Here is a 17,543-nt window from a genome sequence, read left to right on the forward strand (position 1 = left end):
TGCTTTCACAGTGTGTCACTGTTGCTGACTTATAGTTCTACCCATCATTATTTACCTATTAATTCATCTTTAATCCATATTGATTTTGGTTTGATTGTTAAAATAAAAGTAATAAAAAGTAAAATCTGGTCCATTGGTCTTCTTGTTGGAACCATCAGTAAGTTTGCTGCTTTTGGATTGTGTTTCTCCATGGAACTCATAATACAGTAAACTGAATAGTTTCCCAGTCACTCAAGACTGGAATCAAACCTAGGTCCTTGGTACTGTGGAACAGCAGTGCTAACCAGTGTGCTGTCCCAATCTTAGTAAGAAGCAAGACTGAGAGAAAATAATTAAATTGAAGATGCCTATAATTTTCAGAAAAATTCATTCACTAGCGGAGTTAAAGAGATAGTGAAATCTGATAAAGAATAAACTTGAATTTATATAGCACCTTTCACTTCCTCAACGTATCCCCAGAACTCATTAATTTTGAAGTGTTGACTGATGCTTGTCTGGAAGCAGAGCAGTGGCAGTAACTAATGCAGTCAAGATTCAAACAGTCAAGGTAAGTAACAAGTAATGGAGACAGCATGGAGGTTGACAATTCACGTCTCAAAAATCGCTGGGGTTTTACAAACGTCAGGGCAAAATACTGTGTGGAAAATGGAGATGTTCAGGACAGATTCAGTATTCTCCAGTATTGTTGAACTGGCTTCCTGGGATTTGAAGGAACCTGTTGAAGTCGATGAAGAAGTTGCAGTCACTGCATTGAGATAGCTGAAACTACTTCACTGCTCTAATGCTTTCTAATTAACATCAGTTTGATTCAGGGACAACAAAGGAAGGGGTGGCTGAAGGACTTCACTGGTGCATTCCTGGAGAAGTCAGCCCGGCAACATCTACTTAAACTGGTACAATATAGAAAAAAAGTCACACTCCATCCTGACTTGAAAATACACTGCGTTCCTTCACTATCACTGGGTCAAAATCCTGGAACTTCCTTGACAGCACTGTGGATGCACCCACACCTCATGGACTGCAGTAGTTCAAGAAGCAGTTCACCACCACTATCCAAGGTCAATTAGAGATTGGGCAATAAATGTTGACCAAGCCAGCAATCCCCACATTCCATGAAAGAATAAACAAATTGTCACAAGGAAACAAAAAAATCCTCTTAATAATAAATGCAAAGAAGTTGTCATGAGCAAATCCTTAAAGGTTGCACTGTCCTGTAATACATTCCCTCAACACTCCTTCCTCTGGATCAGGAGGTTATGGGTACAAGCCTCACTCCACAAACTTGAACACATAATCTAGGCTGACAGTCCAGTGCAGTACTGACAGAATGTTACACTATCGGAACTCCACTGTCAGAGTTACTGCCCCTCAAATGGGAATAGAAACCAAGTCCTGAAAGGCCTCCACATAAATGCAAATTATTTGTTTCTACCTTGCATTTGGATCAATCTTAAAGCTCAAGGACAAAAGAGAAGAAAACTTTAAAAAGATACCATACAAGTTTCATTACTTCTTGGAGGCATTTAAGAGAAAATGGGATTTTCAAAGAGATACTTAATAATAGAGTGTACAGCAGTGATCTCAGTATACTGCAGACCAAGACGTGACTGAAACTCCTGCTAGTTTTGTTCAGATAATGAATGAATTACCTCAGTGACTTCAGTGACCAGTGCCCCAATTCCTGTGTAGTAAAGGGGAAATAGGAAGATTGGCAATGAGTACAGGGCCAGCAAAGCCATCAATGCCAGGATGAAGTTGTGCCACACACCTGTCAAAATAGTTAAAAAAAAACCTTCTTTACATTTGAAGCTGAAGGTAATGAAGTCAGTCTTAAACAGAACTGAATTCATCCCGAGACAGAGGTGAGATTTACCTGCACAAAATACTCGGAGTTGTTGGATCGGGGATATCAACTGCAAGTGGTTTGTGTACAGGTCAACAAAGGCTCCAGGGTAGATGATGAAAATGAACACTCCAAAACCATTAAATCGCACTTGCTCCCTGCACAGTAAAAGGGGGGTGTGGAGGAGGAGAGACAATAACGTTAAAATTCAGCAGCAGAACAATTCTCAAAAGACCATAAGAAAGAGGAACAGAATTAGGCCATTTGGTCCCTTGGACATGCTCTGCCATTCAATAGTATTATGGCTGATCCAACATTCCCTCACATCCACTTTCCTGCCCTTTTCCCATAACCTTTGATTCCCTTACTGAGCAAAGATCTATCTCAGCCTTAAATATACACAAAGACACAGCTCTCTGTGGCAACGAGTTTCAAAAACTTTCAATCCTCAGAAGGAATGTTTCCTCCTCTCAGTGTTAAATTGGTGCCCCTTTATTCTGAGACTATGTCCTCTTGTCCTAAACTCTCCCATGAGATTGTTTCAGCATTTACCCTGTCAAGCCCCTTAATCTTACAGTTTTCGAATGAGAAGAATCTTATTCTTGTAAATTCCAATGAGTAAAATCCCAACCCGTTTAACCTCTCCTCGTAAGACATTTCACCATATCAGAGATCATCCTAATGAACTTCTCCAACAAAATAATCTTTCCTTATTTATGGGGACCAAAACTGTTTACGGACTCCAGATATGGTCTCACCAGTACCTTGTATTGGTGCAGTAAGACTTACTTACCATTACACTCCAACCCCTTTGAAAGGAGGACCAACATTCCATTAGTTTCCCTGACTCCCTGCTGTACCTGCACACTGGCTTTGTGTTTCCTGTGCAAGTACTCCCAAAGTGTTGCACCTTTCTGCAGTTTTACTCCATGTAATACTCTGGAGTGTAACTCTCTGGCCATTCATGCCAATGGGATTTGCTGGTCCTGATACAGCGAAGAGGGATTTGGCTAAGCACCTAATTCTCCATTCTTGTTTGCAATGGTGACGAAGCATGAACAGCTGGAAAATTCCAGCCATGTTCCTTTGTTCTCCCTTTCAAACTGAACGACTCCATTTGGCAATTTTGCCCAGATTCATACTTGCACGTTGGCATTCCTAAGTCAAGCACATTGTGCTCTCCAATCTGTACAGGGTTTCAGTATAGGCTAACAAATGGCTCGCAGCATGTAATAAACTAAATGTCCATGAGCTCCAGAGATGGAAGGCAGGGATGGGGAGATGAAGGGGGTGTGTTGTCTTGCAGTCATTGGCTAGAACTATTTGAACAAGCAATTGACTTACAGCAAAAACAGCCCCTAGGAATAAAATATATCAATGGACACTCGGAGGCAGAGGACAGTCCTGGTCAGGCAGCCACCTCCTTCAGATGGATGAAGACCAAGGGAAGGTGGAGGAGGGCCAGGGGAAGGTGGAGGGAGTATAGGCTAAGAGTTTCCTAACAGCAGATTGCTGTTGCTACAAACTACAGAGATCAACATACATTTGATGCCATTCATCCACTCATCCTCCAGGATCAGTAAACCTCCCACTGCTGTCATGAGTCACAGCCTTCCCTATTATTTTGCTAATACCTGAACCACTGCTTCTAAATAAACTATCTGAAAATCGCTTCAGTTCTTTCCTGCCTATTTTGGGCTACCCTTGTCTCCGAGAGCTTAAAATTTATATCTACAGGTGATGCTGTGAAATGGCTCCTAATATTATTTGATGTCACCTAATGCAACAGATAAATCTAAAGTAAAAATAAGCAGTTCATCAACAATAACAACAAATGTTTTTATCATAATAAAATGTTCCAAGGCACTTCACAGGTGCATTATTAACCAAAATTAAACATCCAGTTCCAGTGAATGCAGACATGATCAGGAAAGTGACTTGGTGAGTATGGAACAGGCAGCAGAGCTTCAGGTGACTGCATGTTTACAGAGGGTGCAAGGTTAGTAACCAGCCAGGGATGTATCGAAGTGACCAGATGGAGTAACAAGGCAGGAGTGAGGGTCTCAGTAACAGATGAGCCCAGCCAGGGCCCAAGTATAGTGATGTACAGGCAATGGAAACAGGCACGTGTGCTAGGAAGCTCACCTTCTGTCAAACCTTATAAATATAATCACAAAACAGTTCTTAAAAAAACACTGCATACTTTTTACATTATATTTTCCTTCTTATCTGCAGTTTTGAAAATTAGTTTATACATGTTCTTTACCTGTAGTTTTAATCACTGTTTTCCTGTTTTAGTTGATTCAATGATCTATCTTAGCTTCCTCCTCACACCTCTAGATATGCTTCCTGAAATCTAATATTTCAACTTTGGTCCATGCAAGTAGCCACAAGACCCCAAGTTTTATTGTAATTTGAGAACTTATCTGCAGACCCTCTATTATTCTCAAACTAGGAATAATTAGGCAGAGGGTAGGGTGCTGACTAAGGGGAGTTAGGTATCTCCAACTGGATGCACAGATAGGAGGCACGACCCTGGACAGTTGGTGTAAGCCTCCCTTGCCATGGGAAAAATCCCTGTGACAGTGGGATGAGACCCTTAAGTGGCTAAAGGCCTCAGCTGGTGCACAGGCAAGCCGCATACCTCCCCTACCTTGGGTAAAGTAACCCCCAGGTAAGCAAGCAACAGGCACACAAAATACAGCCCAATACTCCAGCAATAAATCGTTTGGCAGTACAGAATTTAAGTAATGCTGAAATAAGACATTTTGTTGAAATTTTTCATCTTGTATGCATCGGAACCATTGTAAGATTACCAATGTCAGGGGAACAACACATTTATACTGTCTGAGAAGACAGAGCTAATTGGTTGGCAAGTGCACTCTGAATGCGGCAGTTGATGGCGACCGACAGTTAACTGTCAAACATTGTTTGAAATGTAAACTAGGCATCTTGACCCTGATTCATCAAGGCATTGCCCTGAGAACAGTGAATGACTACCACTTATTTTGTTCAGCTGAAACAGGCAATGTGTGCACGTGTTCTTTTTGCCTGTAAAAACAGGGCCTTGTGTATTAATATCTATAGCTTCCAGTACACACACCAGCCCAACTGACAGTCTTACAAGTGGTCGTCAGCGTAAGTAACTGACGATTATTTAGCAAATGTTTTCCAAAAAAGTGGCCAGTCTACTTCAGATGACTTTGGCAAGGGTAAGGTATCTCAAACGTGCGAGAAACAGCTGTTTCACGTTGTAACACAAGTGATATTTACCACTAACAGGATGCTGCCTATCACACAAATGAGCAATGCGGTATAACTGTCAGTGTGATGTTACATACGTCCCCAAGACTGGTATATCATAGCAAATAGCAGGTCCCTTCCACTGTTCACAATGGGAAAGGTACAGATCATACACAACCAGCCTATCCTTGCAAAAATCAAAACATGGTGTCCAACATGAGAGACAATACATGTGTGTATACTGGAAGCTGCATACATTACTATACAGGCCCTACTCTGAGGGCAGAAATACTACGTACACATGTTGTGCCTGTTGCAGCTCTGTAGAACAAGTGACAGCCATTCGCTGTATCATTCTTCAGGACAATGCCTTGGTCAATCAGGCTTATGTTGCCTGGTTTAAATTTCAAATTATGCTTGGCAGTTAACTGTCAGTCACCAACAACTGATGCATTCTGCATGGCATCGACTTTACCAGAGCACACTTGCCAACCAATTGGTAGTCTCTTCCCAGACAGTACGAATTATTGTTTCCCCATTATATTGGTATTCTTGTGAAGTGTCCCAATGAGTGTAAGATGTAAAGCTTGTCTCTTTTTGCAAGATGCATGTCTCCTTTTTCCTGCAATTTTTTAAAAAAATCATTCATGGGATGCGGGCGTCACTGGCTGGACCAGCACTTATTGCCCATCATTGAGAACATTTAAGAGCCAATCACATTAAAACATTCCAGCAATATCAATTGTATCAACACCAGCTCCTGTCCTTGGTACTGCCACCTTTAGTCTGACTGGAAGGAGAATGAAAGGAGAATGTGGAGAATGAAAGGAGATGGATAGAAAGAATGAGAGTTGTGTTGCAAAATTTAAATGTTAATGGGGAAATCCTAGAACAACCTCATTCTGACAATGATGGCATTGAACTTCAAACAGCTCCTGACAAGCCTTTGATTCATCTCTGGCTCAAAAAGGAGTGCGTTGAAATCAGCAGTAGACATGTCTTCCAAGGAGAGACCGGAGTTCTGGCTCCCAATTCCGGTTTCAAAACTTGTGAGATGCTTATGCCTGGAGGGTGCAAGTGCCATCTCTCCCACCCCATGCCTGGATCCAGGAAGCCCAGAAAGCCATTCCCAAGTACAGGACTAACCATCCTCATGGCTGAAATAAAGATTACCACATCCACAGAAGCAGCTTTCATGTCACCTCATCGCTTATGAGATTGTTAATCAGCCTGCAAACTCTTCCATCATTTCACAGCATTCTCTGGAGAAAGAAAGCAAAAAAACACAAAAACCAAACAACCTCTGAAGTTCAGAGTGGAATGGAACAAGCCACTTCATACAACTCTATCTTGACAGAAAGAATGGGCAAATACAGAATAATGATGTACCTGACAGCAGCCACTCCATGGCCTATTTCATGGATGACACCACTGATCAGAATCGCAGAGAAGAAATATACCATCTGACTGATTGGCAGGTTCACACCAGGCACCTGTTAATGTTAACAGGAGTAATAGTTATTGCCACAATTAATATCACATTCCCTATTGCGAGGCCCTGGACACTAGCTCCACTGGTACCAGGAATTGCATGCAAGATAAGGAGACTGAATACAGGAAGCAATTAGAGATTTCACAGTTAGCCCATGAAGTGACAGCTACACGATGGGCAGATTACTGTAACCTTAAACAAAGCAAATACTCCAGGCAAAGGAAGGCAAAAATGATTGAGTGGCTTAAGTCCCTGTCACTCCCCAATATTAAATGTGAGCAGCTTTGTCACAAAGATTTTCTTTGTTCTTTAGGATGAGAATAGAGGGATATGGTCCCCAGAAGGATAGGGAGCTTTAGTTCAGTCGGGCAGCATGGTCACTGCAGGCTTGGAGGGCCAAAGGGCCTTCCTGTGCTGTGTGGGGGAAAAGGCCTGGGAAAGATACTCAGTCAGAGAGTCGGTGCAGATTTCATGGGCCGGAACGGCCTCTTTGGAACTATACATATTCTACGATCCTAAAATAACTTCCCAGAGGTCAATGTCCCTTCACTGGTTCCCTTCATTTACAAACTCAATTCCACTCCTAGAGTTCTTTGGTGCAAAGTCAGAATGCAGTGTGCCAGGAGACCTGAAATTAACAATAGACCTCATACAGGTGAGGTTCCTTGATTGGGCAGGCAATAATGACCTCAATTAGGAACCTCTAACCAAATAAACAAAATCAAATTAACTTAGGGGGACCTCAATCAGAACTCATACTCTAAAAGCCCAACCTCATGGGTCTCATTGAAGTCATTGCGGATTCTAAGCCTCTCTCTTGTCTCACCAAAAAAAATTAAGGTTAGTTACACATGATTTGTCCTCAATAAATCTGTGATGGTTTTTCTTAATTAACTCATGTCCATATTTGTTTCCAAAAAGTTGCTCACCACTGTAATTGCCTAATTGGCTTGTAATTACTGGCTTTATCCTAGCACCTTTTTTTTAGCTTCCATTTTTCCACTTCTCCATTCCCGCTCCTGGTCTCCACCACCAGCACCACCCCCCCCAACCGGTTTATTCTCATTTATGTTCTTTGTCCTATTACAGTTCTCCCTGACCGCTCCTTTCTGATTTTCTTTGCTCTTAGCCCTGAGAAAGGGTCACCTAGACCTGAAACATTGGCTCTCTTCTCACTCCACAGATAGACCTGCTGGGATTTTCTAGCATTTTTTTGTTTTGGTTTCAGATTCCAGCACCTGCAGTATTTTGCTTTTATGTCAGGCTGCTGTGCGTGAAACAGTTCTCCCAATTTTGGCACAAGCTCCCATACGTTAGTAAGGAGGACTTTGCAGGGTCAACTGGGCTGGTTTTGCCGTTGTTGTTTCCAGTGCCCAGGTTGATGCTAGATGGTCCGAACAGTTTCATTCCTTTTTGCTCTATTTGTAGAGGTTGAATACGACTCCAAAGATGTGTGGGTTAGGTTACTTGGCCATATTACATTGCCCCCTAGTGTCAGAGGGATTAACAGGGTAAATACGTGGGGTTTCAGGGTAGACCCTGGGTGGGATTGTTGTCGGTGCAGGCTCGATGGCTGAATGGTCTCCTCTTGCACATTTAGGATTCTATGAACTGAATGGCTTGCATGGCCATTTCAGAGGGCGTTAAAGAGTCACCAACATGCACGTGGATCTGCAGTCACAGGTAGGCCAGACCGTTAAAGATAGCAAATTTCCTTCCCTAAATTTTTAATTCCTCCATCTGTCATGAAGGGATTTGAACCCACATTTCCAGAAAAGTACGCTGGGTCACTGCGTGCCTAGTCAAATGACAATACCACTGTGCCATGACCCCCAAATTATGGCACTACATCCTCAAACTCCACCCTTACACACCTGAAGAGAAAAAATTAACAGAATAATGGGGAAAGGACAGGGAGTGTGACTAGCTGTGTTACTAGCAGGGATCTGGCATCTACACAATAACCTCCTTCTAACATTCTATCATATCAGACACCATGTATTATTCTGCTGCTGAGATACAACTCTGTGTCCTTTAATGGCACAAAATCTTTATTTTCTAACCTCACCAGTCCTTATCTTCTCATCTGAAATTTATACACTATTATTTAGATTTCTGCAGATTTCTAAATTCCAATAGGAAAAGCTCCAACTTCTCAAGTTTGTTTCCTTCTGGGTTAAGGCCACTTACCACAACTTGGAGGATGCGTTCATTCTCAGGCGTAGGGGCCTCGGCTGTCATTAGGGCCAACGTCTGCGAGAATGTTTTGGCCAGGAGCATCATTGAAACAAACATTGAGACAATGCCAAAGGCCATTCCCAGACTGAACCTGCAAAGTCAATTTGTGATCCAATTACTTCACTCACAACATGGTGAGGATCATTAGATAAAGAAAAAAACTTGCATATGGCACCTTTCGTTCCTTCAGGTGATGCAAAAGTGCTTTATAGCTGATGAAACTTTTTAAAAAACTATAAATGATAGAATGTACAAAGAAGAAAATTACAGCACAGGAACAGGCCTTTCAGCTCTCCAAGCCTACACCGAACATGCTGCCCCTACCGTTCTGGGGATCATATCCCTCTATTCCCATTCTATCGTGTACTTGTCAAGACACCCCTTAAAAGTCACTACCCTGCTCGCTTCCACTACTTTCCCCGGCAACAAGTTCCAGGCACTCTATTAAAAAATCTGCCTTGTACACCTCCTTTAAACCTCCCCCCTTGCACCTTAAACTTACGCTCTCTAGTAATTGACTCTTCCACCCTGGGAAAAAGCTTCTGACTATCCACTCTGTCCAAGCCTCTCAATCCTGTAGACTTCTATCAGGTCTCCCCTCAATCTCCATCGCTCCAGTGAGAACAAACCAAGCTTCTCCAACCTCTTCTCATAGCTAATGGCCTCCATACCAGGCAACGTTCTGGTAAATAATTTCTGTACCTTCTCCAAAGCCTCCACATCCTTCTGGTAGTGTGGCGACCAGAATTGAATACTATATTCCAAGTGTGGCCTAACTAAGTTTCTATAAAGCTGCAACATGACTTGCCAATTTTTAAACACAATACCTTGGCCAATAAAGGCAAGTATGCTGTACACCTTCTTGACTACCTTCTCCATCTGCATTGTCACTTTCAGTGACCTCTGTACCTGTACACCCAGATCCCTTTGCCTATCAATACTCTTAAGGCTTCTGCCATTTACTGTATGTTTCCTATCTGTATTAAGCCTTCCAAAATGTATCACCTCATATCTGTCCAGATTGAATTCCATCTGCCATCTCCCCACCCAAATCTCCAACTGATCTATCTCCTGCTGTATCCTCTGATGGTCCTCATCACTATCCACAAATCCACTAACCTTTGCGTCATCCGCAAACTTACTAATCAATCCAGTAACATTTTCATCCAAATCATATATATATATATGCAAGGTCCCAGCACTGATCCCTGAGGAACACCACTTGTGATGTGGGTATGCCGGCGTTGGACTGGCGTAAACACAGTAAAAAGTCTGACAACACCAGGTTTTAGTCCAGAGCATATGCTCTGTCTGAGGCCAGAACTCTCCATTCACCTGACGAAGGGGCTAACCCTGAAAGCTTGTCAGTATATTATCAAACAAATAGGTTGGACTAAAACCTGGTGAACACCACTTGTCACAGCCCTCCATTCAGAAATGCATCCTTCCACTAGGAAACTTTGCAACCAATTTTCAGACATCAAGTTCTCATAAACAGCAAGGAGATAAATCAACAGATTGTCCAAAGTGGGCTGATCAAGAAATAGAGACTCCTCTGTTCTTCAAATTACATAAGTAGGATCAGGAGTAGGCCATTCAGCCCCTTGAGCCTGCTCTGTCATTCAATACAATCATGGCTGATCTAATTTCAGCAATTACACCTTCCTGTCTCCCCCGCCACTCACATAACTCACTTCATTCATTACTAATAAGAAACCTAGTTATCTTCTCATTTGTTTAGTGCTGTGCCATCCTCTACACCCTGGGATAGAGAATGCCACAGACTCATGACCCTTTGAGTGGAGTAATTCCTCCTCATTTCTGTTTTAAATCTACCACCCCTTAGCCTAAAACGATGACCTCTCATTCTAGAATGTCCAACAAGGGGAAACATTCACTCCACATCTACCCTGTCTTTAGCATCTTATATACCTCAATTAGATCTCTTCTCATTCTTCTACACTCTAGTGAGTATAGGCCTAATCTGTTCAATGATAAGGCAAAGGAGAATCCAAAGAGCTTCTACAAATACACGAAGGGCAAAAGAGTAACAAGGGAGACAGTAGGGTCCCTTAAGGATCAACAAGGTCATGTGTGTGTGGATCCACAAGGAATGGGTGAGATACGAAATAAATATTTCTCATCAGTATTTACTATTGACAAAAGCATGAATGTTGGGGACTTGAGGAAATAAATAGTGATGTCTTGAGGAGTGTACATATTACAGAGGTGGTGGTGCTGGAAGTCTTAAAAGGCATCAAGACAAATAAATCCCCAGGACCTGGTGGTGTATCCCAGGACACTGTGGGAGGCTAGAGAAGAAATTGCGAGTCTCCTAGCCGAGAAATTTCAATCATCGATAGTTACAGGTGAGATGTCTGAAGATTGGAGAGTGGCGAACGTTGTGCACTTATTTAAAAAGGACTGCATGGAAAAGCCTGGGAATTACTGGCCAGTGAGCCTCACATCTGTGGTGGGTAAGTTGTTGAAAGGTATTTTGAGAGACAGGATCTACAGGCATTTAGAGACACAATGACTGATTAGGGACAGTCAGCATGGCTTTGAGAGTGGAAAATCATGCCTCACAAATTTGGTTGAGTTTTTTGAAGGGGTAACCAAGAAGATAGATGAGGGCAGTGAACTTGATGCCATCTACAGGGGCTTTAGCAAGGCCTTTGGTAGGTTGTTGCTTAAGGTTAAATCTCACGGTATCCAGGGTGAGGTATCTAAATGGATTCAAAATTGGCTTCTTGCCAGAAGTCAGAAGTTGGTTGTAGAGGGTGTTTTTCAAACTGGAGGCCTGTGACCAGCACTGTGCCTCAGGGATCAGTGCTGGGTCCATTGTTATTCATCATTTATATTAATGAATTGGATGAGAATATAGGAGGCTTGGTTAGTAAGTTTGCAGATGACATCAAGATTGGTGGCATAGTGGACAGTGAAGAAAGTTATCTCCAATTGCAACGGGACCTCGATCAATTGGGCCAGTGGGCTGATGAATGGCAGATGGAGTTTAATTTAGACAAATGTGAGGTGATGCATTTTGGTAGACTGAACCAGGGCAGGACTTACTCAGTTAACGGTAGGGCATTGGGGAGAGTTACAGAACAGAGAGATCTAGGGGTACATGTTCATAGCTCCTTGAAAGTGGAGTCACAGGTGGACAGAGTGGTGAAGAAGGTATTCAGCATGCTTGGTTTCGTCGGTCAGGACATTGAATACAGGGATTGGGACGTCTTGTTAAAGTTGTACAAGACATTGGTAAAGCCACGCTTGCAATACTATGTGCAGTTCTGGTCACCCTATTATAGAAAGGATATTATTAAGCTAGAAAGAGTGCAGAAAAGATTTACTAGGATGACTTGATGGATTGAGTTATAAGGAGAGGCTAGATAGGCTAGGACCTTTTTTCCCCTGGAGCGTAGGAGGCTGAGGGGTAACCTTATAGAGGTCTATCAAATAATGAGGGGCATAGATAAGGTAGATAGTCAATATCTTTTCCCAAAGCTGGGGAGACTAAAACTAGAGGGCATAGGTTTAAGGGGAGAGATACAAAAGTGTCGAGAGGGGCAATTCTTTTCACATAGAGGGTGGTGAGTGTCTGGAACAAGCTGCCAGGGATAGTCGTAGAGGCGGGTACAATTTTGTCTTTTAAAAAGCATTTAGATAGTTACATGGATAAGATGGGTATAGAGGGATTATGGGCCAAATGCTGGCAATTGGGATTTGCTTAGGTGTTTTAAAAAAAGGGCAACATGGACAAATGTGGCCAAAGGGCCTGTTTCCATGCTGTAAGCGTCTATGGCTCTAATCTCTTTTCATAAGACAAGTCCTTCATCCCTGGAATAATCCAATGAACTTATTCAAAACCGCCTCTACAAATTCACTCTGATCCTGTCGATTATGCTTTTCTTTTTCTCATTCCATTTCAATTTTTGGGGCGGCATGGTGGCGGTGGTTAAGATGGCAGCATAGTGGTTAGCACGACTGCTTCACAGTGCCAGGGACCCAGGTTCAATTCCCAGCTTGGGTCACTGTTTGTGCAGAGTTTGCAAGTTCTCCCTGTGTCTGCATGGGTTTCCTCTGAAAGACAAGCTGGTTGGGTGCATTGACCATGCTAACAGCTCCCTCAGTGTGCCTGAACAGACTGAGTGTGGTGCCTGTTCAGGCACATAGTAACTTCATTGCAGTGTTAATGGAAGCCTCCTTGTGAACTAATAAATGCTTTAAGTTTTTTTAAGTTTATTTATATCCTTCCTCAAGTAGACCATGGGATCTTTTACATCTGCCTGAAAGTGAAGATTAGTTAATTTGTTGAGTATCACACATCACTAAACAGTAATATAGGTCTATCAAGGAATTGGCTGTACATTTATCAGCAGAAGCTATCATGTTGTAATTTATCACTGGGACAAGAACTTCGCTGGGTCACCATTCATCGCGGAAACTTTGGCCCCAAGCTGAGCTTTCCATACAATCCCATATAATTTTCATGACAAAGATTCATATAGAAGTCCACAAGGCATACAGTGCAGAACCAGCTCATTCATCCCTGCTGCTCCACACTAAGATTTCTAAAAAGCTACCTTCTATCCTTCGTTGAACCCATTCAACATATCCTTCTATTTCTTTCTCCCTCATGTATTTATCCAGCTTCTCCTTAAATTAGTCTATCCCATTCACCTTAACTGCTCTCATGGTAGTGTGTACCACATTATAACGTTTCTTGGGGATAGTTATATAAAGAACAAAGAAAAGTACAGCACAGGAACAGGCCCTTTGGCCCTCCAAGCCTGCATCGATCATGAAGCCCTAACTAAACTTCCACTCTTACTCGATCCATATCCCTTTATTTCCTCCCTATTCGTGTACCCATACAGACGCCTCTTAAAATGTTGCTAATGTGCCTGCTTCCACCATATCCTCTGGCGGCATAATCAGAAATACCAGCGAGATCATAAGTATCAGGTCATTCCTTGACCTCACAGCAGAAAAGCCCTGGCCTCTACCAACTTTCGAATCTAATTTTGTGTCATGGCTGTAGAGAAGGTGGACGCCGTGGAGGGATTGTCTACGGAGTCTCCGTGGGTGGAAGTTCAGAACAGGAAAGGGTCAATAACTTTGCTGGGTGTTTTCTATAGGCCGCCCGATAGTAACACGGATGTTAAGGAGCAGATATGGAAACAGATCCTGGAGAGATGTAGTAATAACAGAGTTGTCGTGATGGCAGACTCTAATTTCCCAAACATCAATTGGAATATCCCTCGGATAAGGGGTTTGGATGGGAAGGAGTTTGTTAGGCGTGTTCAGGAGGGCTCCCTGATACAGTATGTGGATAAGCCTACAAGAGGAGAAGCTGTACTCGATCTGGTACTGGCTAACGAACCTGGACAGGTGTCGGATCTCTCAGTGGGAGAACATCTTGGGGATAGTGATCATAACTCTATCTCCTTTATGCTAGCATTGGAAAGAGATAGGATCAGGCAAGTTAGGAAAGTGTTTATCTGGAGTAAGGGGAAATATGAAGTCATCAGGAAGGAAATTAGATGAGTAAATTGGAAGGTGGTGTTCTCAGGAAAAAGTACTGAAGTAAGGTGGCAGATTTTCAAGGAATGTTTGTCTAGAGCTCTGCACGACAACGTTCCGACGAGACAGGGAGGTTTTGGTAGGTTACGGGGACCGTGGTGCAAGAAAGTTGTAATGAACCTAGTCAAAAAGAAAAATAAAGCGTACAAAAGGTTCAGAGAGCTAGATGTTAGGGATCTAGAGGAGTATACGGCTTATATGAAGGAACTTAAGGAGGAAATTAGGAGAGCCAGAGGGGGTCATGAGAAGGCCTTGGCAGGTAAGATTAAGGAGAAACCTAAGGCGTTCTACAAATATGTCGAGAGTAAAAGGATGACATGTGAAGGGATAGGAACTATAAAATGTGAAGGTGAGAAAGTTTGTACAGAACCAGTAGAAATAGCAGAGGTGCTCAATGAATACTTTACCTCGGTATTCACGGTTGAAAAAATTCTGGGTGGTTGTACTGCAGGCTTGCAGCAGACTGAAAAGATTGAGTATGTGGACATTAAGATAGAGGATGTGTTGGAAGTTTTGAACAGCATCAAGATAGATAAATTGCCGGGACTGGATGGGATGTACCCTGGTTACTGTGGGAGGCCAGGGAAGAGATTGCAGAACCTCTGGCGATGATCTTTGCGTCGTCAATGGAGACAGGAGGGGTTCCGGAGGATTGCGAATGTGGTTCCTATATTGAAGAAAGGGAATAGGGACAGCCCAGGAAATTACCAACCGGTGAGTCTAACCCCAGTGGTGGGTAAGTTGATGGAGAAGATTCTGAGGGACAGGATTTATGAACATTTAGAGAAGTTTAGTATGCTCAATAGATATCAGCACGGCTTGTCAAAGGCAGATCGTGCCTTATGAGCCTGGTTGAGTTCTTTGAAAACGTGACTAAATACATTGACGAAGAAAGAGTGGTAGATGTGATTTATATGGAATTCAGCAAGGCGTTCAATAAGGTCCCCCATGCAAGACTTCTTGAGAAAGTGAGAGGGCATGGGATCCAAGGGGCTGTTGCCTTGTAGATCCAGAACTGGCTTGACCGCAGAAGGCAAACAGCGGTTTTAGATGGGTCTTTTAGGTCGGTCACCACTGGAGTGCCCCAGGGATCTGTTCTGGGACCCTTGCTGTTTATAATTTTCATAAATGACCTGGGTGAGGAAGTAGAGGGATGAGTTGGTAAGTTTGCTGACGGCACGAAGGTTGGTGGTATTGTGGATAGTTTGGAAGGATGTCAGAAGTTGCAACGTGACATAGATAGGATGCAAGGCTGGGTGAACAAGTGGCAGATGGACTTCAAACCGGATAAATATGTAGTGGTCCATTTTGGCAGGTCAAATGGGATGAAAGAGTATAATATCAAGGGTAAGACTCTTAGCAGGATCAGAAGGACCTTGGAGTCCGGGTCCATAGCACTCTTAAATCAGCCTTGCAGGTAGAGGCTGTGGTTAAGAAGGCGTATGGTGTACTGGTCTTCATCGATCGAGGGATTGAGTTTCGGAGTTGGGAGATAATGTTGCAGCTTTATAAGACCCTAGTCAGACTTCTCTTGGAATACTGTGCTCAGTTCTGGTCACCTCATTACAGGAAGGATGTGGAAGCTATTGAAAAGGTGAAGAAGAGATTTACAAGGATGTTGCCTGGATTGGGTGGCATACCTTATGAGGATAGGTTGAGGGAGCTCAGTCTTTTCTCCTTAGAGAGATGAAGGATGAGAAGTGACCTGATAGAAGTGTATAAGATGTTGAAAGGGTGGATTCTCGGAGGCTTTTTCCAAGGGCTGGAATTGTTGCTACGAGAGGACACAGCTTTACGGTGCTGGGGAGTTAGTACAGAGGAGACGTCGGGGTAAGTTTTTCACTCAGGGTGGGGGGAGTGAGTGGAATCGGCTGCCGTCGGTGGTGGTGGAGGCAAATTCGATAGGGTCTTTCAACAGACTTCTGGATGAGTACATGGTACTTAATAGAATTGAGGGTTATAGGTAAGCCCAGGATATCATCGGCGCAACTTGTGGGCCGAAGGGCCTGTTTGTACTATAGTTTTTCTATGTTCTATCTGCCTCTGTCAAGTCAGATATCAGCTCTGCAAATCATTTTTGCATCTTCTCCAAAGACCCTTTTTATAAATATGAAGACCAGAACTGTTCATGTGCTCCAATTATGATCTAACCAGAATTCTTCAGCTGCAGCAGTCATCATAATTGATGCCCTCGTAACATCCCAGCTGGCTATTCAAATGTTCACTTGACCATCACCTTCCATCACCTGTGCCTGTATTCCATCTCACAATGTCTTTCAATAGTTAGCGTGAACAGAAACAGCATTTCAGGCTGACACATCGAACCTCAATAAGTGGTCAACTTAATGATGAACTGATTCTGGATGCAATCCAGCCTAAGCCATTAATTGTGAGAGGTGGATTTAAACCAAACTTGCCAGATGTACAGTAACTGAGGCCTCCATCGTCCCAGCTTCATGAAGAGTCGATTGAAGAAGGTTGTCTGCCACCGCGCGTGGAAAGGGGCAATGCTGATCCCACAGTTTGCCAGCCATTCTTCGTAGCGAACCTTGAGACTGGGAGATGACTGTACAATCAGAGAAAGACTGGGATAAATGTCATTCCAAAGAAACCCATCCAGAAAAGCTTCAAATAACTTCCTTTATCACTCAGATAGAGCAAGGAAGTTGGGGTCAGGGAACAGGTTTTTGAGGATGGGGTCAGGAGGATTGAGGGAATCACGGCAGCCAGGTCAGAGGTCCGAGGAGGTGAGGGGTCAGGTGGGAAGAGGTAAAGAGGGCCAGGGGTCGGGATGGATAAGGGTCAGGGTGCGGGAGACAGGGGTCATGGGTGGTCGGGTGGGGGGATGGGGTTGGCCGGGATATGGGGATTGGTCGGGTGATGGTGTGGGAGGGGTCGGGGTGGGATGGGACCCCGCGCTTTCTCTCTCTCTGCATCACTCGATCTCTCTGCCTCTCCCTCTGTCCCCACCTTTAAGAGCGAGTCTCCCAGGGAAAGCGCGCACCAAATCCCCACCGGAAACAACAGAACCGAAAGAGGAACCATCTTGCCGGAAAAAAAACCTTACCGGAAGCGACTGCCGCGTGACAGGAAACACGTCACAGTGACGGAGTGTCCCGGCAGGTCGTTGAGGCGGCCATG

At 43.5% G+C, this 17,543-nt stretch overlaps 1 protein-coding gene across 3 annotated transcripts in view; it reads right to left on the minus strand.

The window, feature by feature from the left end:
* mbtps2 (membrane-bound transcription factor peptidase, site 2) overlaps window positions 1–17,458 on the minus strand; it is a 43,994-nt gene extending 26,536 nt beyond the window's left edge. For all 3 annotated transcript variants that reach the window (XR_013888691.1, XM_080204105.1, XM_080204104.1), the window contains exons 1-6: window positions 17,373–17,458; window positions 16,820–16,968; window positions 8,769–8,907; window positions 6,476–6,579; window positions 1,874–2,001; window positions 1,650–1,768 (exon numbers count right to left, since the gene is read on the minus strand). Coding sequence is in view for 2 of the 3 variants with exons in the window: in XM_080204105.1 (XP_080060231.1) it covers window positions 1,650–1,768; window positions 1,874–2,001; window positions 6,476–6,579; window positions 8,769–8,907; window positions 16,820–16,968; window positions 17,373–17,447 (714 nt within the window). In the remaining variant the exon portion in view is untranslated. The remainder of the gene's footprint in view (window positions 1–1,649; window positions 1,769–1,873; window positions 2,002–6,475; window positions 6,580–8,768; window positions 8,908–16,819; window positions 16,969–17,372) is intronic.
* Window positions 17,459–17,543: the final 85 nt, after the last annotated feature.

This window comes from Carcharhinus amblyrhynchos, chromosome 15 (genome assembly GCF_965287045.1).
Source record: "Carcharhinus amblyrhynchos chromosome 15, sCarAmb.v2.hapA, whole genome shotgun sequence".
Classification (NCBI taxonomy): domain Eukaryota; kingdom Metazoa; phylum Chordata; class Chondrichthyes; order Carcharhiniformes; family Carcharhinidae; genus Carcharhinus; species Carcharhinus amblyrhynchos.